This window comes from Plectropomus leopardus, chromosome 17, assembly GCF_008729295.1.
Source record: "Plectropomus leopardus isolate mb chromosome 17, YSFRI_Pleo_2.0, whole genome shotgun sequence".
Lineage (NCBI taxonomy): Eukaryota > Metazoa > Chordata > Actinopteri > Perciformes > Serranidae > Plectropomus > Plectropomus leopardus.
In genome coordinates, this window is record NC_056479.1 from 3,945,472 (window position 1) to 3,970,071 (window position 24,600).

At 40.9% G+C, this 24,600-nt stretch overlaps 2 protein-coding genes across 3 annotated transcripts in view; one reads left to right on the forward strand and one right to left on the reverse strand.

Moving 5' to 3' along the window:
- The window catches only part of nfe2l1a (nuclear factor, erythroid 2-like 1a), a 21,533-nt gene extending 13,626 nt beyond the window's left edge, over window positions 1–7,907 (forward strand). Inside the window, exons 4-9 of one of the 2 annotated variants that reach the window (XM_042504503.1) lie at window positions 335–493; window positions 1,840–1,908; window positions 1,999–2,151; window positions 2,268–2,439; window positions 2,957–3,619; window positions 3,752–7,907. In XM_042504503.1, coding sequence (XP_042360437.1) covers window positions 335–493; window positions 1,840–1,908; window positions 1,999–2,151; window positions 2,268–2,439; window positions 2,957–3,619; window positions 3,752–4,743 — 2,208 coding nt within the window. In that variant the 3' untranslated portion in view covers window positions 4,744–7,907. The remainder of the gene's footprint in view (window positions 1–334; window positions 494–1,839; window positions 1,909–1,998; window positions 2,152–2,267; window positions 2,440–2,956; window positions 3,620–3,751) is intronic. The other variant, XM_042504504.1, reaches the window with a different exon arrangement.
- Window positions 7,541–24,539, reverse strand: cbx1a (chromobox homolog 1a (HP1 beta homolog Drosophila)). The gene is given in 6 exon segments (XM_042504575.1): window positions 7,541–11,614; window positions 13,736–13,830; window positions 13,928–14,099; window positions 14,341–14,590; window positions 14,995–15,104; window positions 24,328–24,539. Coding segments are annotated over 5 exon segments (705 nt in total). The 5' UTR covers window positions 15,032–15,104; window positions 24,328–24,539; the 3' UTR covers window positions 7,541–11,463.
- Window positions 24,540–24,600: the final 61 nt, after the last annotated feature.

A 24,600-nucleotide genomic window follows, 5' to 3' on the forward strand; every position in this document is an offset into this window, starting at 1 on the left:
CAAAAACCAAGATGGCAATTGTCGACATGCCGAACTCAAAGCTTTGAAACAGCAGTACACCAAACAATGGGTGATGTCACAGTAGCTATGTCCATTATTTATACAGTCCATGATTCCAACACATGTCCTATGAGACACACCCACTGGTACGCTGTGACAGCCTCATAGTTACTGTACAGTGGTGGGTAGAGTAGTCAGTGAAACCAGTGCATTAGGACAGCAAGCTGGCCTGTCTATAGAGACAGTGCAGTACTCAACATGATGTCTTAAGGCACGTGTAGAGTTTTCGGAGGCGTTGTGGCTGCTCTGACCAGATTTTTGTCTCTGCAACCAGGAAGAAACGCATCATGTGCGTCATTACAGTGATGCTCTTGAAGACAGAGGAGAGGATGAGGACGAGGAACGGCTGGACAGGAGGACGGAGGAAAGAAGACTAGGAGGTTCCTACAGCCGTGCTAACAACGGAGAGCTAACTCAGGATGACGTAGACCAGGTAGACTTATAAGAATCAGAATATTATCATTTAATCATGATAATAAAATGCTACAGTATTTCATGTGTTTCCTCTTTTGAAGATGATAACATTTGGAAAGACATACCAGATACCCCTACAGCATGATGTTGCCTTGGTCCAGATTCAAATATTACAAAACTACTGAAAGATACATTTACATTTGGCACAATCTGTAGTGAGTAAAACAATTTCACAGCCCTGCCAGTGTGGCTACGGCCTTGCAGTAATTTAATAAAGTTCAATTCCAACAATTTAAGCAAGTCTGAATATTTGAATTCAGTTAAGCAGTTAAAGGTGACTGACTTCACCTTTAGCCCAAATTCCTCAGAACCAAACATCGGCAGTAAAAAGTTCCACCAGTATCAGTAGAATATCGCCAACATATATGCTGTACATAAACGTGTGTGAATGCTTGGTAAAGTGATCAGAGCGACTGTCATGCTTGAAATCTGAGTTGGATACGTTATCTTTAAACGCTGGATTACTGCCAGCTCAGCAGAATAGAAAAGCATGGGAGACAAACTTTAGCAGCTGCACCCCAAGGTGGCTGTTACATCACTATCACTATAAGCAGTGTCCTCTGATCAGATATAGGTGCTAATGTTGTTCTTCTGTCCCTAGTTTTTAGGGCAGAGAGGAGAAGCTTACCATGTGAAAAATAATTTTTCAACCCAGCGTCCAAAGTCCCTCAGAGCAGTGCAGGTCAGAGGTGAGAAGTGTCAGATAGGATCCAGTGAAAATGGAAAGACTAGAGAGAGATTTCTGAGAATGAAACCAAAGAAGCTCAAAAAAAAGAGACAGAACAGGAGGAACACAGACGGACGGGTTAGTTTCGAAAAATGAAAACTGTGGGTATTCTGAGAAGTCTCACTCTCATGGTTCCACATGTGGGTCAGGCTGAGACTGTTTTATGTTTAAGGGACATGCCATAGAGCAGTGATTCTCAACAACCAGGCCACAACATTGTACCAGTCTAGGCTTAAATTATCGATTCAGTTTGTGTTTTGGCAACTTTATCTTGACTGAAAAAAGCCCTAGGACCACCAATGTCAGTAGGACATCCTCTGTAGACTGTAAATTCCTGTCCAAAATTTTATGACAATCCATGGCATCCTTGTTGAGATATTTTAGTCAAGACTGAAGTCTTTGATCAACCAAACATCAGACATGGCCATTACTAGAGCTATATTGCTGGCAGGGCTAATACAAAATACATGAATATCACTGAGAAAGTCAACTAATTGATCAAAGCTGGTGTTAAATCAAATGCAACTCAATTTTATTCTTATCTCTTACTGTGTTTCTCACTCCCTTTCACTTTTAAGACGTCTTCCTCCCTGCAGGAGTGTTTGAGGTTGTTGGAGGAAACCTTTCCTTTCACAGAGGAACAACAGGTATAGCCCCTTCTGTTCTATTTAGTCCGTTCTGTAGTGTCCTTGACCTTGAACAGTTCTAAGCATTTTTCTTGCTTATTTGTCCCTTAGTTAAGGGATGATGATGATGGTCGTAGAAGGGAGGACTTGGAGTGTCAGATGCCAGACAGGGAGCCCCTGCTGTCTCCTATCATCCCTGATTGTAACCCCTTGACAGACCTGGAGCTCCAATGGCAGGACCTGTTGGCTATCATGGAGCCTGAGGTGACTGGGAGCATGAAAGTAGATAAATGCACATTTGGCAAAAGAGAATTAAATCATGAGAAGAGTCAGCCAAGATTCAATAATTGAAAATATATTTTTTAACCCCTCCCCTCCAGAACACAGATGTTGACATGATGGCATCATTTGGCCACACCCAGACTTCAAGACAGACTGGGATCCCTCAGGGTGCTGGGTCTGAAACTCTACACCAAAATTTGAACAATCATGACAATGGCATAACAGGGGCTGATGAGGAGGCTTTTCTAATGGGGACTCCACTGCAGCACGGTAATTCAGTTCAGAAGTTGACATTTGTTGTAACAATTCCTGGACAAAATCCCTACAATTCAGCATCTCCTCAAAACTTGAGCTTAAATGTTGATTCCTGACCTCAACAAAAGGCCCATTACTTGTTGCCAAAGCTTCAATAACATCCCGTGGCATTCCTCTGCAGATTGAGTTCGTCAGTTGTTACGGAGAAGACAGATGTAACAATTATCTAACTATCCTAATTACAATTGAGAAACTCCATCTGCTGAGCAGCCTGGAGATGTGGTTAAAAGCTTTCACAAGTAGTAAGTTGGAAAGTTTGAGAATTTGCCTTAAGAAGCTCCTCAAAATGTTTCACAAATGAATCATGACAATGTTAAAACTGATAAGGTCTAAAAATGCTCAATTGTCATAAAACCATAATGATCATGTTTTCTTTTCTCCTTAATTTTAAACGGATGCCTACACCAAAAGCTCTTTTGGATATGCTACAGTTCTTAGTTCATTTTGCAAATACCCAATTTTTTATCTCTAGGGTCGTTGGAACCTCGGAGCCGGCCAGGGCTAGAGCCAGTCCTGCTTCCTCTTACCCCCAGTGCAGAGTTGGATGACCACAGTTCAGCCTTAAACACAAGGGACACTTTGAGAAGCTCAAATATAAATCCCTCAAATAGTTTTCCTGACAACACATATCTGCTTGAAGAAGATCTTTCAGAAGACTTCTGCAGGGGACTAGATGCAGAAGATAACTCTGACACCTTCAACATAAATTTGCTAACACAAGGTCATGTGGATACCATGGAAGGTTATCCAGGCTTTCAGTATGCTCCCTCCCTTGAAAACCTACCTAGCTTTGATGTTAGCTTTCATACACATAACATGACGTCTTCCAGTTTCACCCCATCACCAGAGGGGAATGGTTTGACTCCAGACCTTCTGACATCTCCCTCCAGTGTCTTTCTGGGTGAGGAAGAGGAGGATGTTGATAATGAAGGTGGTCTTCCTAGCACACTTACTGACCTCTTAGAGGATGCTGCCATCTTGGATGAGATGAGATTGTTGGACCTGGCTCTGGAGGAAGGATTCAGTCCTGAGATGGCAGCCAAGCTGGAAGAGGAGGGCTTCCTTGATCGTGAAGTGGCCCAACAGGAAACTGGCAGAGATGGTGACCACCCAGGCACTGGCATGGTGGTCACAGGTAAATAAACGAGGCAAAAGACATTCTTCTATTGTAACTATTTTTGACAAAATGGGTAACTGTGTACCTCTCTTTTAAGAGAAGACTGAATTCAAGTACTTGCCTTGACATTTCCTTGTTTTCTCCTCCTAGACAGTGAGGATGAAGCAGACTCAGACTCTGGTCTTTCTCTGGACTTCAGCCACAGCCCTGCTTCTCCATGTGCTTCTGAGGCCTCCTCTTATTGCTCTTCCTCAACCTCATCTTCATCTTCTGTGTCAGCTGCTGGAAGTCCCTTCTCTACAGACGAGGACAAAGAGGCTGAGGAAGGTTTAATTGGTTCAGATATGGAAGTGGAAGTGACCATAAAGCAGGAGGAAGTGGAAGAGGAGGAAATGGGGGCGGTGGGAGGAGAGTACCCTGAAAATGTTAAGAAACCCTTCTCTCTTAACTTTGGGGATCACAAGCTGTATAACGGCTTTCCTTGGCTTGAGTATATCGGCCATGATCACACTTACAACCAGCCCTGGTCATCTGCCTCCTCTCCATTTGAAGGCAAGATGCCTACCAAACATCCCAAAACCTCCCTACAACATGACAATGCCAAGCCTTACCACCGCTCTTCTTCCAGACACATCACTGAGACCAAGATGTGGAGTCGGGATGAACGGCGGGCAAAAGCAAAGAAGATTCCTTTCTCTAATGAGTTGATTGTTAATCTGCCAGTGGAGGAGTTTAATGACCTGTTGGCCAGTTACCAACTTAGTGAAGAGCAGCTTACACTCATCAGGGACATTCGCCGCCGTGGGAAAAACAAAATAGCTGCCCAGAACTGCAGGAAGAGGAAACTGGATGTGCTGCTGGAACTGGAAGACAGTGTGTCAGGTTTAAGGCGCTACCGTTCACGCCTGCTCCGAGAAAAACAGGAAGCCCTGAGGAACCTGCAGGAAATGAAAAGACGACTGGGCTTGTTGTACCAACATGTCTTTTCCACACTGAGGGATGAGGAGGGGAGGCCATTGAACTCTATGGAGCACCTGCTTCAGTTTGAGTCCGATGGTAGCGTCACGGTGGCCTCACGCCAACAGGGGGCAGCAGTGCCACTGACAAAAAACAGCAAGAAACAGAAGGATAAGAAGAAGTGAGGAGGTGGTCAGTCTAATCTGGCTTTAGGAGTTTGGGACATTAGAAAAATGTAGAGAGAGTAAGAGATTCCTTGACAGGAGTGTGATTCAACCACAAAAAAGTATGAAATACTCCTGTGGTGGTTAATGAAGAAAAACAGGAACTCTGGTTTTAAGGGAAGGAGCTGAAAACTACCATGAAATCCGTATACACCAAAACAGATATCCCTGACGGTGATGTTGTCATTAAAAGAATTGCTGGATCGCTGGATGAACAGAGGATTCGAGACGAAAGACAAGTTCTTTAAAAGAACAACATAATGATGTTGATGGTGATATGGAAACCTTTATTCCAGGATGTGTTGCTCTCATTTGATAAATGGTGATAAACATTTTCTACACTGGAAAAGGGCTTGAGTCCAGCTACTGTTAAGATCAAACAACTCTGAGGTAAATGTGGGCTGCTACATACTGATAATAGATTACCTGGGACCAGCGCTTTAAAATGCTAGTTCAATGCCTATGCAAAATTCTGCTTTTCCATACATGGATTTCCTCAGTAAACTGAAAATATTGAGTTGAAAAAGTCAACAGGCTGATGGCAGGCTGGATCCTGGCTGTCAGCCAATGTAGCAAAAGAACTGCAGACACTACAATGACTGTTGTCTCCAAGGAAGGGACTGGTACACAAGAACAGAAGTTGCGATCATGCCCCCTTGAGTTGGCAGGATTAAGGTTGGGGGGGCACCATCTTACTCAAAGACACTTCATCAGGCCAAAGACAGTGCCATGGAGATCAAACCTGTGTATGTAGTTACCGAATGGTGCAGTAACTGCAAGACCTGCTGCCAGAAGTCACCATGCTAAGTACTGTCTGCAACAGAAGCCTCTTAGATTCAACCAAGAAAGGAAAGTGGCCATCTTGGCCACTCTGCTGGGCTTCAGTTGTGGCAGTTTTCCTGAAAACTGACCCTTATTTTAAGAGCCCATTCTACTACTTGATTGACTAAGGTTTTGACAATGGATCTACAAACAGCAGATGTTTTTGTCTATATAAGCTAAAATTTGGTGGGTAGGGCAGTTTGCTTTGCCTTTTTCACACATTTGCACAACTAGCTCTAAACTCACCAGGCAACCCCATGCAAGTTTACACTGAAAATGATTAACTGACTGAGGAATGACCCACAAGGGTGCCGGTCTGGATCTTTTCTTGTGAATTTTCTGAAAGTATGATAGCAATGGGTTTTACCTGTGCCTTTAACATGTGTGTTTCTGTTTATATGAGTATTGAACATGTCCGTGATTGTAAAAGTGGGGAAATCTTGTCTCATTTAAACAACATGGTATGTTCCAAATGTTAATCAAGGGTAGGAGTACCCATGACCTCAATTCAACACAAGAATAAAAGTGGTTAATACTTTTGGTAGTTGTTAAATACATGAGTACAATACAAGTCTGTACAAGTACAATGTTTAAACATTGATATGGGGAAATGTATGTCAAACATATGAATGTACCTTAAATTGATAGAGGAAACACAACAGCTTTGGCCTTCGAAGACAGACATTCTAACATTTCTCCAAACTCAAGGTCCGTTTGAGAATTGTTTCAAGTTAGGATATCACCCTCTGCTGGTTGTGTATAGCAAAGTAAGACAGCACTGCACTGAGATTCTGATGAAACTATAAGTACAAGGAATTTAACATTGCAGCAAAAATGATATAGTTCTAAATTTTACCTTAATCTGCAGCATCCCAGGTTGTAGTTGAGCCTACTGTTAAAAAGAAGTGGCTTTAGTGAAAGTCATGTAAAAAATAATAAATAATTGTGTTATTTGCAGAGTAAATTTAGATTTTTCAGGAATGAGCAGCCAGGAGAACACGTTAGCAGTTACTGTGTTGCTAGACCTTTAAACAAAATCACAAATTTATGTTTGATTCATTTTAGGGAATAAATTGTCTGAACTGATGTTCAGTGCACATATTGACCACCTCATTTAAGGGTCAAACTAAACTGGGTCTTGCAGTTTTCTGAAAGGCAGGCTATGCAGTGGAATTTGACTAGTGATATCCTGTCTGTCTTCTAGATTTATGAAGGCAAATGAAAACCTGCATGCCTATCACTACCACTAAGTGTTTTTATTGTTGTTTGTTTGAAAGTGTTTACATTTTGTGCTTGCTGGTATTCAAGGATATGGGACCTTGTCTTCTGTAATATAAAATAAAATGAAAAACTAAAAACAAATTGTAATTCTTTAGAGACAGTTGGTGTCTATAGTCGGGTAAGGAGATGTCGGGGTTATCAGCTCTGCAGCCATTTGTGGCAGATAATTCTAATTCGGTATTGACATCCTACGCATTACAAATGAAGACATGAGCTGAATCCCAGTTCAGTGGCTTTGTCTCTCTGATATTAAGTTTAACACGACATGACTGAAGCCCTGATTTTCCACTTGCTAACAGTGTTTCGAGCTCCCCAACAAGTGCCGTATTACCAAGGGTAACAGTAAAAACACTTCCGAAAAGTTATTGGCGTGGAGGTAGGAAGAAGAGGACGAAGTGGAGTAGTTAGCCTTCAGTTCACCACTGCTGTTTCGAAAATAAGTTGTCTTTCTCGATAAAATGCCTCATGCAGATTTAACAATGCAGCCATATCAGTGAATTCTGGGCAATGTAGGAAGAGCTGGCACAATTAAATGTTGGCTTTAAAGTAGATGGGCCAACATTTAGCTTTAGCCATCACACAGCTGGAAGGTAAATGCTCTATTGTGTGCCTTTAATGCAGAGAAGGACGAAATGAGAGACAAAAGTACAAACGGTTACGAAAACGAAAACCCTTTATTGTCCAAAACAAACATTAAAAGTAGATTTGCCATGACAGTGACATTGCAAGGGAAACCAATAAACATGCAACAGGACAACACAAGCTAATCTGCTAAATACAGAGAAACGTTTCAGGGACAATATAGAAAAGCTAACTAGCAGACCCAGGTGCAGCCGATTCAATCCCTTCCACTGAATGATGAAGTATAACAGAAGGCAAACACTGTACTCGAAACACTGATGTACACTGGTGAAATAAGAATGTCCCATAGGCCAGAAGTCCTTAAAACAATCTTCAGGAACTTTACTGAATAACATATTTAGAATGTGTAAGCAACAGCTAGAAAGGGTGGGCTTAGACCCAGCATCCAGATACTAACATACAGTAGTAACAGTATTAGCACAGCTATTTTCAAATGCCAGAAACTATTTACAGCTGAACCAACTCTTCTTTCTCTTAAAGGTCATTTTTTTTGATAAATTTCCAGCAGTAAAAAGGCCACCCAAAGCAAACACTTCAGGGACAGGAGATTTGAAATAGCTACCCCGGGTCCACCAACAGAGGAAGCTACTATGCTAGCTTTGATACAGTTATACATAGAAAGAAGCACAGCCGGGCTACATTCAACACAGAAAACACTGGGAAACATTAGGTAGCAGAGAAAGAAGTCCCATATTAAGCGGTTATGTTAATCATGCTGAATTTTGTAAGTTCTATCCTGTTTTTATTATGCAACAATCAAAACGTGGGTAACAGAGGACGGTCTGCAAGCAAGAGGAACCAAGAAAAAGTCTTAACGTCTTGAGTGTTGCCCGGCCAGCGCACGCTAAAATAAAAAATAAAAAAGCCTAGATAACACACGTGTAGCTGAGTGCGTGTGTGAAGGTTAAAAACAAGAGAGCGGAAATGACGACGATATTGAGCGTATTCTCAATCATCTCCTCTTTTAGCAATGAAACCCAGGTGTGTTTGTTATGGAGCGTGTTATCGACTATGTGACAGAGCTGCGGTCTCATCCAGAAAACTCCACCTACCAGCCAAAGCACCAGAACTTTCACCATCAGCCAAACATGCTCGTCGGTCAGTTTTGAGCCAACATGGCCGGCAGAGTAGATGAATGCACAGCTGACAATTCACCGACATATGGTTAACTGATTCCCACACTGAGAGTTCCTGCCTGTTAACTGGGGCACATTTACACAAGGAGTAACAACGAGTAAGAGGAGCTGCCTTTATTTTCTAAGGAAATGTGTTTGACGATCACGAATCAGAAAAGCTTTCAACAATTTATCGAAGGCGCAGTCAGAGATTCTATTCCAATACAATTTTTTAAAGCAAATTCAGCCAATAGCTCCTTGTAGTATGCTAGCTGTCTGTTGTATGTTAACTCTGTAACTGAAAAGAAAAAATGGCTCAGATTGAGCTTCATTTCCAGCTGTTTTATCTCTTCCACATCTTCGCCCATGAAAAACAAAGCAGCACCACGATATTAATGGAAGGTAAATAACATCCGAGACATTGCCAGAGGCTTTGACTGAAGGGTGGCGTGAATGCGAGGGATATATTTGTTTGGGTGTTGAGTTCAAATATCAACCGCCTTTCTCCAGAATCACTGACTCCAGCTTTCAGCCCACACTTGTTTACCTTGCAGTTTGGCATCATTAACAAAAGTTCCACCATGTGGATTTAAAAAAACAACAACAAAAAAAAAAACAAAAAACACCCTGTTTGATTTCTGAAACAGCACATACAAAAAAAAGAACTTTTAGCAGGACAGTAGGGGTGGGAACCACGATATTATCATGATACTAAAGTCACGATACAACATTATAGCAATTTTCAACATTTTTGTGATATGCTGAGTATCAGGATATATATGTTGTGATTTTTAATGTTTTGCAGTTTGGTGATTATCACAATAACATTTCCTTCAATATATTGCAAAAGTAATTTTTTTTTTACATTTTTGGATTAGCAGAGTATCTTGCTAATGTATATTGTGAAATTAAATTCAAATGCATATTATGTTCCCAAATGAAAATTTTGTCAACATCTGTTTTATCTAATATGATAACATTTTTTAGTCTGTTTATCTATTTTTTATTGCAGTTAAATCGTGTTCTAAAAAGGCTTTTTTTGTTATTCTAGTAGGTTACCAAAGTTCTAATTTGTATGTGCAATATTAATAATGTATGTAATGTAAAAAAACAACAACAAAAAAACGAAAAAAAAGGTGTCTGTGTATTAATAACATATTGAAAAACTATGTTGTACCATTGTATCATAACTAAGCTCACTGCTGAACACACTTTGGAAGTGGAAACCTGCAGATTTTTAGCCTAACACAGTGTCTGTTCTAGTTGTCTGATGCATTTCTGTCGAAATCATCTTTGCTCCTCTAATCTACAGGCTAAAGGGCAGCTTCTTAAAACACACAACTCTCCACCTGAAGTCATCCAGCGTGGCCTTAACTCTACCAATGTGGGAAATTACAACCTGCCATATGCTGATTTTTGCAACTGTGCGTTTGCTCTACCAGCCATTCTGGCAGGTATCCTACCAGCCTTTGTTCCATTAAAAAGTAATTTGATAAAATTGCTAAAATGGCATGACAAGTTTGGAATCAAAACAGCCACAGCTGCCAGGGAATGGGCTGGAGTCTACACTCACATATCACTTCTGGAAGTTGTCATTTTGCTGCCTGGGCAGGAGACTATTTGGCTTCCTGCAGGTCAAATACTGTGGTGATGTGGTGGTGCTTGTTCCAACAGGTAAGGAAAATGCAATGTTCTTATGGACAAAATAGTTGCTAACGTCACATGTAATACGGCAGATTGACAGTTTTACATTCACAGAAGAGCTACAAGTTTTTGCCTCTGAAGCTCCACCAAATGAGCAAAAAAACCACAACTAATAGATCACTAAAATATGGACTTGTTCATTCATTTTCATAAAAGAATTCAGCATGAAGCAAAGTACCAGCTTAAGGCAGCGTCCATGGCTGGAATGACTTAAAAACTTTTTTTTACAAGGACATTTGAACACTGGCTGGTGGTCGCCACATTGGCTGGTAGGACATACGTGGACAAAGTTTTTCCATATAACCCTCTTTGTCAAACTGTCCGCGTCAGAGTGAAATGCACTGTTGTCATTTGGCGTTTGAGAATTGAAAAAAAAAAAACAACAAAAAAAAACGGCATTACGTAGAAAATAATGAGAACCGAGGTGGCACAAAGAGAACAGATACTGCAAGAGACGAATGGTTTCTGTCCATTCTTTCACTCCTCCATAATACCTCGGCTCACTTCCCTCCCTTCCAAAAGAAGTTCCCTCCAATGTATCCTGGCAGAGCAGGAAGGGAAGTTTATGCTCTCCGAGCCGCCTAAATGAGCATCGGTGATTGGGAAGAGAGACAAACTTGCCAGCTGCAGCCAAACATTCAACTTGCACGTGAACACACGTGCTAAAGAGGTAGCTTGACAGCTTGCGGCCTGTATTTCATACACCGGGCACCTGTCACCAAATGAAGGGGACAAACACTTTTATAGTCATCTCACTGTTCAAGATTCAATTTGTGGCAGAACATATACACCGGTCCCCATCAGGTGACATCTTGGTGAGCAAAAACACATTAAAATAAGAGGGACAAGTGTCAACATACCTCTAAAAATAAATCTACATTGTCAGTCGAGATACAGGTGGGAGCATCTTTTGAGGAAAGGTCGCCTGCTTTCTTTCAGGGCAGGAAAACAAACATCTGTCAGCTACATTGGCAGTTTGGGATTTTCTCCATGTTCGCTGCCAAAGTGGCTGCTAGAATCTATTACCAGCAATTAAGATTTTGCCAGTAAATTGTTGATTTCCAGCCCTGTACCTCAACACTGCCTTTCTTTTTCTGCCTTTGCACCTCCACCTCCTCTAGTCTTTTTTCTCCTCTTCTTTCTTCTCCTCCTCCTCTGTGGGGTAGGAGTGCCAGGTGAGACGCTCCTCGTAGAAAGAGATGACCACCTGGGGACACTTAACGTTGGCCTCCTTGGCTGGGACAAGGTCGGCCTCGTCTGAGTTCTTCCTGTTCGTTTTGAATCAAGAGTAGAAAAGGGGAGGAGAGGAGAAAGGGAGAAACAGCATGCAGATCACAGAAAGAAGGAAAAGAAAAGGGGGAGGACAAAAAAGGGGGAGCAAAAGAAAAAGACAAACAGCCAAGAAACATGGCAGAGGAAGGGAAATGGAGGGAGTGCAGAAGAGAGGAAAATGTTAGGTAACAGGCTCTTCATTTATTTTCTCCAACAATAAACACACACTGAAGGTTTAAAGGCCCTGACACACCAGGCAGACGGTCAGCTGACGGTCTATGTTGGGCCGGCGGTGAGCATCTGTCCCCTTAGTCTTTGCAGTGTGTCCCTCGTCTGCTTTTTTTCCAACTAATTCAGCACATTGAATCAGTGATGGCAGAGCCCGTCGGTGAATAAAATCACTGTTATTTGCTGTTCAGCTCAGCGCACGAGCTGTGAAATGGAAGTGAGGACAGTTAAAGAGCTACATTCAAGAGGGAGTGAAGTTGAAACAAATTTGCTGTATAAGGTAAGGTTGTTTTTCTGTTTATCAGAAATGTTTCCTGATGCTTTGTGTTGTCAGTGAATATGCTTTGTTCTTCTACAATTGTTTGTGTTGTTAATGTGCTAACTAGCATCCAGACGGTTTTCTGGTTTCACTCTCTGAACAATTAATACAGACGACTTCCATCAGCTGCTTTGGCTAGCTATTTTCTCTCAGGCACGTGCTGGTTGGCCGTCTGTTTTTGCTCGTGTGTGGGTCATGTGCAACTTTGTGGCTGAGACACAGAAAACATGAGTCGATGCTGCAGTCAGTTTTAGTAGCTGCTAGTTCTTTGATGTCCATTTGTTGTGAAACACTGGGTTGTGTGTATTTCTTGAAACCAGTCGAAATCGTCTTGAGCAGCGCCAAAATCACAATGCAGCAACAATGCCCTTGCAAAATTTGTTTTGATGGAGAGGTGGACGCTAGCATTAAAATGGTGCAAAACAAAATGCCACATTAAACATTGAAAGATGTTTTAGCTTGTGGGTTGCGAGACTATATATCAATATATATATCGACCAGTTGGGAACCACTGCTGCAGGAGCTCTACAAGTTATTTCATGTCTTTAACTATGTGTAAGAATGGAAAAACCTCAGACATGTACACTAAAAAAAAAGTTTTGAATTTTGATGCTTTGGATGCTTGGATTTATCTTTCACACGCACGGTTTTGTTCTGTTCTCATTTCAAAATGATCAGCATCAGTATTATCTGTGTTTTGCTGCGGCCCCGTGTTGTGGGACTGTACGTAATTTATCAGAGGGGAGTGGATGGGGTGTGACTTTTTTAATTTTTAAATAATTATAAAATACTTCCTTTTAAAGTCGAATATCCTTCACCTAAGCCAAAATTAAGCACTTTTTTTTTTAAATGCCTTACCCATTTTACAGCACCCCCCTCATAATACATCAACAGTCCCTATCCTTAACCACCAAGGGAGAATGACTCGGCAACCAGGAGCACACGCATTATGCCTAGTCCAGTTAAAGTCCGACTGAGATCTATACATGACGGAGGAAATCCATCTCATTGTCTGAGTGAGTTAATCCAATTTCGAGATTCGATTTCAGTTGGACTTACATGCTGACCTGCACTTTAAAAGTCCAGTTTTAGTCAGACTAACGCAATACTTCGCCTTTTTCTAACATCGTGTAAATGCGCTGAGTGCAAAGCTAAAATACTAAACTATTTTTCCCTTTTCCTTTTACGCATGTATGCACGTGTATTGTTCTTTTTAAGCATGTTGTTGAACATCTTAAAATCACCCTAAAAGAAGAGGAATTCCACCTTAAAGCCATCTCACTGGATCTGTCTAACAGTAAGTTCAATTCAATTTTATTTATAAAGCTCATCTTCACAGATCGCAATTTACCTCAGAGAACTTTACAGCAAAGACCTTCCTCTGCCCTTAGACCCTCACATCATCTACGGAAAAACTCCCCCAAATCCCCCTTTAACGGGGAAAAATGGTAAAAACCTCAGGAAGAGCGAAATCCCTCTTCTGGGATAGGCAGACGCGCAATAAAATTACAGTAGATGTCAAAAAAACACTTAGGAAAAAAGAGAGAGAGAGAAAGAAGCGAAGACTCACCACTTCATGAGGAACATGAGCTCTCCACTGGAATCTGTCGCTCCAATAATCCTCTCCGGCTGCAGACCTCTGCCAAAACCTCATGCCTTCTCACCCTGAGACAGAAGTATACCAACAAGAGAACACATGACCACAGGAGAAAACACACCGGTGGGAGTTAATGCTGGCTAACTGCTGGGAGTCTTCAGTCACCTCCTCCTTCTTTCTCTTGCTCCCTCGCTCCTCGGAGTCTCCCGAGGCCTCACTGACCACTTTTCTCTTGCCCTCCTTCTTTTTCTCCTCCTTCTCTTTGTGTTTCTGCATGTACTCGGCGATGAGGTCGGGGCAGTCCAGGTTGTCTTCCGGCTCCCATGTGTTATCCTCACTGGAAAGGTGGGAGCAGAAAAAAGAAAAAAAAAAGTATATGTTGAGTTCAATCTTTGTCAGTCCTTGTTTCAGGCAATAAATTCTCCCTCTGATTCCTCATCCGTCTCTCCTTTTTATACTTTATTCACATTTTTTGCTATTTTTAACTATAATATTCATTCGTCAGCACTCAAACTAATCCCTAAATCAACCAGAGAGATCTCTGTCTCAGGGCCAAGACCGCCAAGTATCATACTCACTCTGAGAAGCCCTTCCATTTCAGCAGAAACTCTACTCTGCCCTTCACCACTCGGCGATCCAAAACCTTCTCCACCACATACTCCTCCTCTTCCTCTTCCTCTGGTGCGGGTGCTGCGGCGGCTTCCGGTGCTGCTGCTGCTGCTGCTGCTGCTGCAGGAGCAGCGGGCGCTGCAGGCTGCTCCTCCTCCTCAGCCTTCTTGCCCTTCTTTCCTGCTACGGTCGCCAGCTTGCCGTCTGCTGAGGGCGCCTCTGGTGGAGCCGAGAGGAAACGAGCAAATGATACAAGGGTTAGAATAACCGTTTGATGGGTGAGCTGAGTTTTAAAGGGAACACCATTTAAACAAAGAATTACAACATGTTAAATACTAGAAAATTTCAATCCCTATCTGTCAACATGACCACTCTCATATACAGACACCAGAGAAGGAAGTCTAAAACATGTGATGTCAAAGGGTGTAAAGTCTGGAGCTGCTCAATACACAGTGAATAAAAATGTTTGTTAACTTTTTATATCCAAATGAGTGCTATTCTAGTGTATTGTTCTCAGTTCTGAGACAGAAAATGTAGCCATTTACTCTGAGAGCACCCAGGGAGTATTCAGTGTTAAGTCAGTACATTTACATGTTAAAGAAAGTCAAGTCAGACTAACACACCCAGATTATGCGATTGGAAGTCCATTTCCTCCGTCATGTATAAACCTCAGTCGGACTTCAACTGGCCTAGGTGTTCTGCGTGTGCTCCTAGTCGCCGCGCCAGCCTCCTTCTGTGTTTAGGGTCAGGGGGGAAAGGGGTGATGCAAAACGATTCAGGCATTTTTTAAAAAAAAATTAAGCATTGAGGAGGAACTTGTGTTTTTTGTTTCAGCTTAGGTGAGGGACATTCAACTTTAAAAGGTAGTATATTTATTTAAATAAAAAAGTCACATTCCAGCCGCCCCCCTCCTCTGATAATAAAAGGACAGTCCCACAACACTGGCACGGAGGCTAGGCGATGTCCTTGTAACAGTTTGGGTCCGTGCTTCTTGGATAATGAAGGTTCTGAGAGTGTTGGAGGCAGTAGTGTTAGCCAAAAGCATACAGTCACTTGTCGGGGGTTTCCACAAACGTTTATTACAAACCAAACATCAACCTTACAAAGCCCGGCTGTACGGGTACTATTTCACCATACATGAGCACGCAGTGAGCACACACGGTACCCTAACCTTACGGTTGAGTTGAGAGGCTGAAGGAAGACAGGAGCTCAGCTACAGGCAAACTTCCATGGTGAGAGAGCTGCTCAACTAACGGCAAGGATAAACGAGGCACCATCTTGTTATGTAACTAAGTAACATAATGAGTGTTCATGGTGTTTTCCACAATTTCAACTATTACATCCTGCTGTGGACTGGACCGCAAGAAAAATAACAATCATCAGAATTTAACTGTATACTATATTTGAATATTTGTACCTCTTTACCTTCCACAACAGCTGGTGGAGGCAGCGGTAGAGCAGCAGCTCCTCCCTTCAGTGGAGTAAAATGTTTTTTCTCAACAGCGTCTGCTGTATTTGATGTAACGGCTTCAAATACCCGTCGATAAGGGCTGTCTTACGGCAAGACAAAAGTTGTGAAAATATTCTAAACATAGCCTAAACTGACCTATACCTATAACTGATATTGATTCTTTAGGTAGACTGTTTTTTTAAGGTGTCTTAAAACCAATCAATTAAGGCAGAGTTTGCTTAGCACTGAATGAGCACACAGCAGAACTTCAAATCAGAGTCCTGCAGTCACGAGAGGTTGGCCTAATAACAGCCTAATGTACAAAAATTTACCTGAAGATTGTTTATGATGGAGCTTTTAATTTTTATATAATGCTGGATAGTGTGATAAATAACAGTGTATCATATATTTATCATACTCCAAGACACCATGGTCACATGAAACCATGTCACTGGTTTATTCTATATCTCTTTCTTACTCAGTCTCTCTTTCAAACTCGGTGCAGACTGATTTGGATCAGTGTTTTAGCGCTGCTTTTGGAGGAAACGGACGGTAATTAGTGACGACACGTCATTGCATCTCGCTGGTTAAAGAGCTGAAATTACCGCTTTCACCTGAGTGTTGCATACCCATCAATGGCGATCGGAGCCTGAGGTGAGAAAAACCCAGGTCTACTGCAGAGTCATTTGACCCAGGTGTGGATGCCGATTGTATTTTTTGTGCAGTGGGAATGAGGCTTCTGATTCAGGCTTTATCAACTAGCTCACAGAGGACATGTCTTCACCTGCCATGGTGGAGTCGGACACACTTCCATCAATAAATCAATTTGCCTGCGGTGCATGTACACTGTGACCATAGCTCAACTTACTGTGCATGTAAACATACCGAATGAAATCAGCTGAACCAGTTTATAAGTTACAACGTGTGCATCGAGGCTTGCACCAGTTACAAACTGCAGGGCACCATAACAGACTACATTTATTCTTTTTTTCAAAAGAAATTAAGATGCATGCATATAAGTTAAATCACTTTAGTGGTGTCTAGATATCAATAGTAACCAGCATATTTTGATATAGGGCAATTGTTCAACTTCCTTGCTTCCCTTTCAAAACAAAAGCTATCTGACTGTGTCTCTGTGGACAGAATGCTATCAGTTGCTGATACAATGCATTTTATTTTAAAACATTTACAGGACGGGGTTGTCAGCTGTGCAGAAGCTTGTATAACTTCATAAATGAGCGGAATATGTGCTTATAAATATGAAAATACAGCACTCATATCAGCAGGCAGCAGTATGCCTTAAAGCCCAGTTAAGGCCGGGATTATTTTGATGCAGAAAGAATGGACAAGTTATAATTATTTCTGTTAGAGAAAAGTTATAGTGTTATTCAAACTGCGCTAATTTTACTGTAAGATGTTTTCAGCTCGATCCGGCAGGGGTAGTTTTTAGTCCGTTCAGACCTGCCACCCTGGCTCTGCCTCCTCTTTCTTTCTTTCTTTTCTATTACTGCTCTCTGGCCTACATTTAAGTCATAATTGCTGATCAGTGACCCTAGGATCTTTATTGAGTGCTTATCCTTTTCTGGAGCACAAGTTTCTTGTGTTTTAGTTGAATTTGTTGGAGTGCTAGATTTGAGGTTTGTTACTTCAACAAAGAGTTGTAACAAAACTGTTTTGGTAAGTGACTTGAGTTTTACATTGTTTTATTTATTTTGCTGTGGGATTGCTAAACGTAGATTGCACTACATTCCTTTTACTTGAATGGAACAAGCTCTTGCATTAATTTTATTTTTGGAGAGACTTTATATCAGACTGTAAAACACAGATTACCGGTTAAGACTGGGCTATTTTTGTTGGAGAATAATGCCCTGCAGAGTATGACAAGTTTTAAAATGTTATTTTCTGTAAATTCGTTGTTATATTGATTGAGTAATAAAAAAATATTAGTTAGACCAATTAAAAAAATAATCGATAGATTAATTGATTAAAAAAATAATCATTAGGTGCATCCCTAACTGTATATGACTCTGATTTCCTTCAGCTTCATCGAGGCTGCTCAGTTTTACACCAACACTATTACACAGAGACGGCGGCCCTGCCTCTAGGACTTGCAGAGTCCCCATCTCACCCAGATCACAAGCTAAGGGGAAGCCATGTTAGGCCCAGCAAAGGGAGGAAAAAAAAGAGGCTGAAACTAGAGTATGCAGGGAAAGAAAGGAGGAGGGGTTCCCAGATTAAGAGCTGCACAAGGACTGGCTCTGGCAAACACTGTGAGAACCTTTAACTATTACGTCTGGAGTCTGTATGCCAGCAGTCATTTCAGAAGGTAAAATAACTGAGGGGTGCTTAAGTCGCGACACCCCATATGGGCTAGCCTTAGCAATGCACAATTTTTTTAACTTATTCTGACAACTAGTGGTGGCCAAGTGAAGCCTCATGAACCATTTTCCTCATTTTCTAAGCCCACTATATAGCGCTGTCCGCTACACAACAGTAGAAAGCACACTGAATTTTCATTCATTGTGCCTTTTTCTTTAAGAGTGCCATCTAGTTGACTCAGAAAATAAAGAAAATGTTTCATGAGGCTTCATTTGGCCATTGCTACCAATAAATGATAACTGCCTGCTCTTCAGGCCGATAACTGATACAATAATCAATAACTTAACACTTGTTGTTTTTAAAAAAAAAATACCCTGTAGTTTGTGCACCTGAGGGTAAGAAAGGCTAAGATGCAGTGAGTAAATATGGACGCTGTGACCTAACCACATCAAACTGACTACTCACTGTTATTAACACAACAAAAAGGGCAGCTCTGACTCAGGCTGTGGAGAAAAACAGGGAGAGGCTTTTTGGGGTATTGACAAATGCCCCTGTCCCCATATAACCCTACACCACAGATAAATATAGTAAATACCACAGTATGTTAAGACAAAAATACTTATGAGGCATTTTACTCTGTGTCAAATGACAAGTCATTTTCAGTCTTAAATTCACTGCTTTTGGTAAAATAAAAACATACAAGATAAACATTAGTAAGTGTGTAGAAAAGTAAAACCTTAGTGCCAAGACATGGCTTTAGTATTTGGGGTTGGGTACCAACACCCCGAGCCAACAGGGCCATTTCCACTGCAGGTACTTAGGGTTCTCGCCCGCTGATGCATGTCTCCACCACAGGAAACATTACGGCGGCAAAACAAGTCCCTGCCTCAGGGTAGGTACTTCAGTGAAGCCCCGCAAAACTGCTCAGTGGGACGTCAATAAAATCAGAATGACCAAACAGAAACAGCCTCTCGTGTCGCAAAGACAACTCAAAGATAATTTTATATCGCGAGTTGCTGACTTGACATCATTAATGCATAAACATGGTGGGCAAAAGTCAATGTTTGGTCAATGGAAACATTTTCATTAATTCACTTATTGAAATAGCTATCAAACTCCTGTTAAAACAAAAAAAGCAACCCAGCCAAGAGAGACAGAGAGAGAAAGAGAGCATATGAGGCTGCAGTGACCGGAGAAGTGAGTATAGGGTTAAAAACAACAGCGCAGTGTGGGAACAGTTTGGGCTGTTTGTCAGTGAATAATTGCTACAACTCCTCAAGACACGGGCAAAGCTTCTGTGTCATTCTGCCCACCTGCTGATTTCAGTGAAAGGGGTTAATCCGAAAGTTAGCAAGTTAATAAGCAGAAAGTGACCAGGCGCCCTTAAGGTGAACTGTCACGATGGAGCAGCTATTCTCACTGTCGTCATTCCTCAACAGAGAACAGAGAAATGTCTGTTTGCTGAGTCTCTCCTGAGGTGGAGAGTTTATAATTGATCCTAGCTCAAAGTGTATTTGCATTTATAGTTACTGTAACTGTTATTAAGTGTAGAATTATTGTCGCTGGTTTAGTTTTTATGATTATGTGTTATGTGAATTTGTAAATTGTGTTCTGTATTCATGCATATTTACATATCCAAGGGTACTTTAACCTTTTAAAACCTAAGCAATTTCGCTTGATTTCTCTCAAAAACATAGGAAGCAGCTAGGGCTGGGCAATAAAACGATAACGATATCAATCGTGAAATAACCTTTCCATGATTGAAATATGAGGCGTAGTCGATAGAAGGAGAAGAATTCCAGCCATGTTTTGACAGACAACACGAACAGCCAATGAATCAACGAATCAAATGCAGTAAACGAATTAGACTCTAGATTACAGCTGAGTGTTTGACAACAGAGTCGTATGTGCTTCCACAGCATTTCATTATCGCGGATCAAACAGCTGATGGTCCGACAGCAGCGCAGTGAGACAGACAAACAGAGCGGAGCTTCTCCAGCACCAAAGTGTCTGAAACAGGCAAATTTGCAGAGGTGGAAAGCGCATCTTCAGACATTTACAGACTACTTAGTTAGTTTCAGGTTTAATCAGACGCCAGGTCACAGCGCTCCCCGTCTCATCCAGCTGCTCGCGCTGAGCTCTCATTATTATTACCAGGGGCAGATGTAATGTATTGGGGGCCCGGGGCCACAGGCACATTACCTTGTAATGGTTTGTTTAAGATGGAGCTTTTAATTTTTTGATATAATGCTGGAAAGTTTAATAAATAATAATAAATCATATGTTTATCACACTCCAACACACCATGGTCAAATGAAACTGTGTCAGTGAACTATGATATCTTCACGTGTCACTTAGGAGTAAAAGGGAACCTTTAATCTTGACAGAAATAAATAGTGATTTGATGTACATCATGATATATACCGATATCGACTTATATGAAAAAAATTATCATGATAAGACTTTTTTCCATATCGCCCAGCCCTAGAAGCGAGTGATGAGCAATTCCACAAGAAATATCTCAAAAATTAGCAAGAAATTAGTAAAAAGTTGCACTAAAATTCCCAGAAAATAATAAGAAATTTTTTTTTAAACGAACCAAAAAAGAAACAAACATAATTTTAAATGTATAATTCAGAATATTACATATAAAGTCTTTTTCCTTTGTTTCCTTCCAAGCTCATTTCAGATAATTTCCTCATGAACTTTTTTTTGCAGTTTGTGGGATATTTTTGATATGCTGTGTATTATACCCCCCCACGTTTTTTGAAAGAAATGAAACCAATTTTTTCAGGTTTATGAGAAATAAATGCTTGTTAAGAGAATCTTTATGCAGCACAGAAAATCTGATGTCGATCCAGCTGCAAAAGGGCTATTATGTTCAGTTTCAAGTTCAAATTTGACTTTGCAATTTAAAAAGCCATCATTTCATGCCATTGGCTGTTGTTTTGTGCTTTACTTTGAAAGAAATTATTTTGCTGCAGTTCTTCTTCTTCTTCTCTTTGTTTACTGGTGGCGCCAACCAACTTCAAAAGTGTAACACCACCCACTGTGTCGAGGTGTGTAGATGATGCCCTTATTTAGTCAATGACAGTCTGGATTATCTGCACTGTTTATCAGCCATAATTTTAATTATCGGATTAATAAACAATAATTAAAATGTCATTATTGGCCAACAATTTATCTGATCGATATATGTGGTGCATCCCTAGCTAGCCTCTGTTCCATTTGCCTCTGTTTGTCAATGCAATATTTAATTGAGCATTTCAGCAATCTGTCCATATTTTAAGAAACCATAAATATTCTACTAAAAGCAGAGTCCCAATATAATGTTTTGTCCCCTTTACTAGCTGTGAGTCAGCACATTTTGACAAACAAATGCAGGTATCAATTAGGGATGGCTATGGAAACCAGGAATGAAACAGGGTCTTAATCATCTAAGACCGTCATATTGATGAGCTTCCGCTTTATGTTCTTTTATCTGTGCTTTCTAGCGTTTTGGTGTGATTAACCCGTTGTCTGTGACTGGGTTGAGTTCTACAAAAACACACTCGCACACATACATATGACAAGAAATGAGGTCAGTGAACAGCAGTACGGCTGCAGTGTCGAGGAAGTCAAGAATACTCGCAGGTTACTCAAACTGATGATAACTAAGCTTGTTACTACTGTTAAGTGCAAAAAAACCCTAATGATCAAACAGTGAATACTTTATCAATACAGTTCTTCAGCCAGCATAAACGTGTTGAACGTGAAGTAAGCGATATTTCAGTGCGTAAATTTGGCTAATTCTTTAAACTTAGCTGCTGGCTGACACAAACAGTCCTGTCTCCCTCTACCAGCGGACCTGCAGGCGGAGGAAGACAGGAGGAATGACTGATGAAAACTAATCTTCACTCAGTATTGGGATGTCAGGACTATCATTTATATGACAACTTTGCCATTGTAGAAATTGCTACCTCTCCTCTAGAAACAATATTCTGATATATTTAAATATTTAATTTTTCATCCTGGTCTGACTTGATTCTTTTTTAAATCGATATATTTTCTAAAAAAAAACTATTCAGTAATAAAAAAGAGCTGAACCGAGCTGAACCGTTCATTCGGAGCGCAATTGGATCGATAGATCAATTTAACCACCCTACGAGTCACAAACTGCTGCTGCGGAAAAAAACTAACTCACTGAGAGCTCTGCATGTGCTGTGTTCACAAACTTGCAAAAACCTCCAAATTTAGAGCGGGGCCACAAAATCCCAAAGATTTAAGGGAGACAAACATACTTACAGCCTGGTTTAAAATAAAAAACAAACATTTCTGGATTTGATAGCAAAATCCTCTATTCATCACAAGTGTACAGGGGACACATTTATATAGAAATCATTTGTTTAAATGTTATTAAGGGTCAAAGTTTTGCATAATTGTTTTTTTTTTTCATGTTACTCAAATTCTCTTGCTTATTTGCAACCCATGCAAACATCTTAACTAAACCATAATAATAATCTTGGTCTTGAAGTATCTGAAGTCAACTATGTGTGTACATAAATGAGGCGACCACTACTACTGAACTTCAAAACAAGGCACTTTCACCATGTCAGTGGGCACCCTCAAACATGTGAAGCTGACAACTTTTGACTGCATGTCGAGTCAATTTTAACAATGAATGACAACACAGGCTACACACTGAACATGCGGACCCTGCAGACTAGGGATGCAAAATGATATCAGCACATCATTGGTACCAGCAAATATTAGCTTTAAAATGAAATATAAAAATTAGAAAGCATGCTGATTTCTGCCAATATTAAAAAAACATTTTTTAAGTGAACATACACAAAACAAACCTTAGGCTGAAGTATTCTTTTCTTATTTTGCACAATAAATGAATATTACATACATTAAACAGCATTGTACTTTATGTCTGTGTGCCGGTGGGCCACCATAATAAAACTACACATTGCATGATGTTATTTCCACCACAGGAGATTTAGGGGGTAAAAAGAACATATATATATGGGTATCCATATCAGTTAGACCAAATGAGTTGTTATTAGGAATGATAATAAATTAAGTCCTCAAAAATGTAATTGTACATGTGAATTTCAGTCGATTAATTGATAGGCTATGCAATGCTGTCAAAGTTTATGTAATATGTTGCTGCAAGCTTTGATTGAGGAAAACTATCTATATTTTGGTATCGTTTGAAACGTTTTCTCAAATAACAATTAATTGATTGTTAATATTAACAATAATCCATGAAGAAAAGTGCTTATAATTTGCAACTCTAGTTGTTATGTATTTTGGCATATCAGATATGGGCACAAAAAAAAAATCCACTATCGTGGATCACTACTTTTGACTGTATAGCCTCTAGTGTACATCTGTTTTGGCTAACGTTAGCTTACAACTACACAATCCCTGTTGAAAAAAAAAAAAGAAATCTCTAACTGATGTAGATGAGTCCTGCTGAAAACCCCAAATGGTGCTGATGGTGTGGTGAATTCAGGAAACCCCCTGTCTTAGAAAGTGCACCAGTGCCAAGTGTGGAAAAAACATGAATGGCTGCATGAGGCTGGCTAAACTTTATCCAGCTCTCTTTTATAACACCATAGCAATGCAGAGACAATACCACCCCAGATAGTTTCAATTTTTCCTCTAAAACACAGACAATATTGGAAAACAACCTCAATGTACCTCGGGTTATATGTGTCGTCTATTAACTAATGTGCAGTGGTTGGTAGCGGAGAAGAAAAACGCCCCCACCCCCCTTCATGTCTGGCGAGTAACAGTGAGCGTGATTTACAGACTGCATCCACAGAATAAGACACTGCGGCAGCCGCAACTGTGCACACTTACAAATAATGGCTAAAAAATGATTTAAACATCTGTAAGTTACAGTAACAGTGCACAAAGCCTATTTGTCTCGTCCGGTTTCATGAGCGTCGAAGCCAGCATGCTGCACACCATTTTTGCATCATGTCTGCGCATGCTGTAGCCTCGCGCGCTATGTCAAATAGCCAGCGAATGCCAAAATAAGTTCGGATGTTTTTAATTTACTGGATTTGTCCACAATTTTTTTACAACTCTATAAAGTCTGAGCAGACAGACGAGCCAAGCGGCCAGCCCCATACAAGCACACGGCAACATGGCCGGCGTGTTTTCCCTCTCAGCTAGCTAACGCGAGCCTTACCTTCACAGAGAATGCTTCGGAGCGCTTGAATGGGCTTGCAGAGGGCCCGAGTGAAGACACTCTGAGTTCCTCCGTTGCAGATGAGTCACAAGTCGAAGGAACGCCAGTGGCGACACGAAACTACCCGAGGACTGAGTGGTGTGCTTGCGGTCGACTTTCCCTCAATGTGCTTTGTAGAATAACACAATAGCCGCGGCGTCGCTAACAACCAGGACCACCCGCGTTATCTTTTTCCCCTAAGAGCGTTCCGCCTAGTCCCGCCCTACCGTGGAG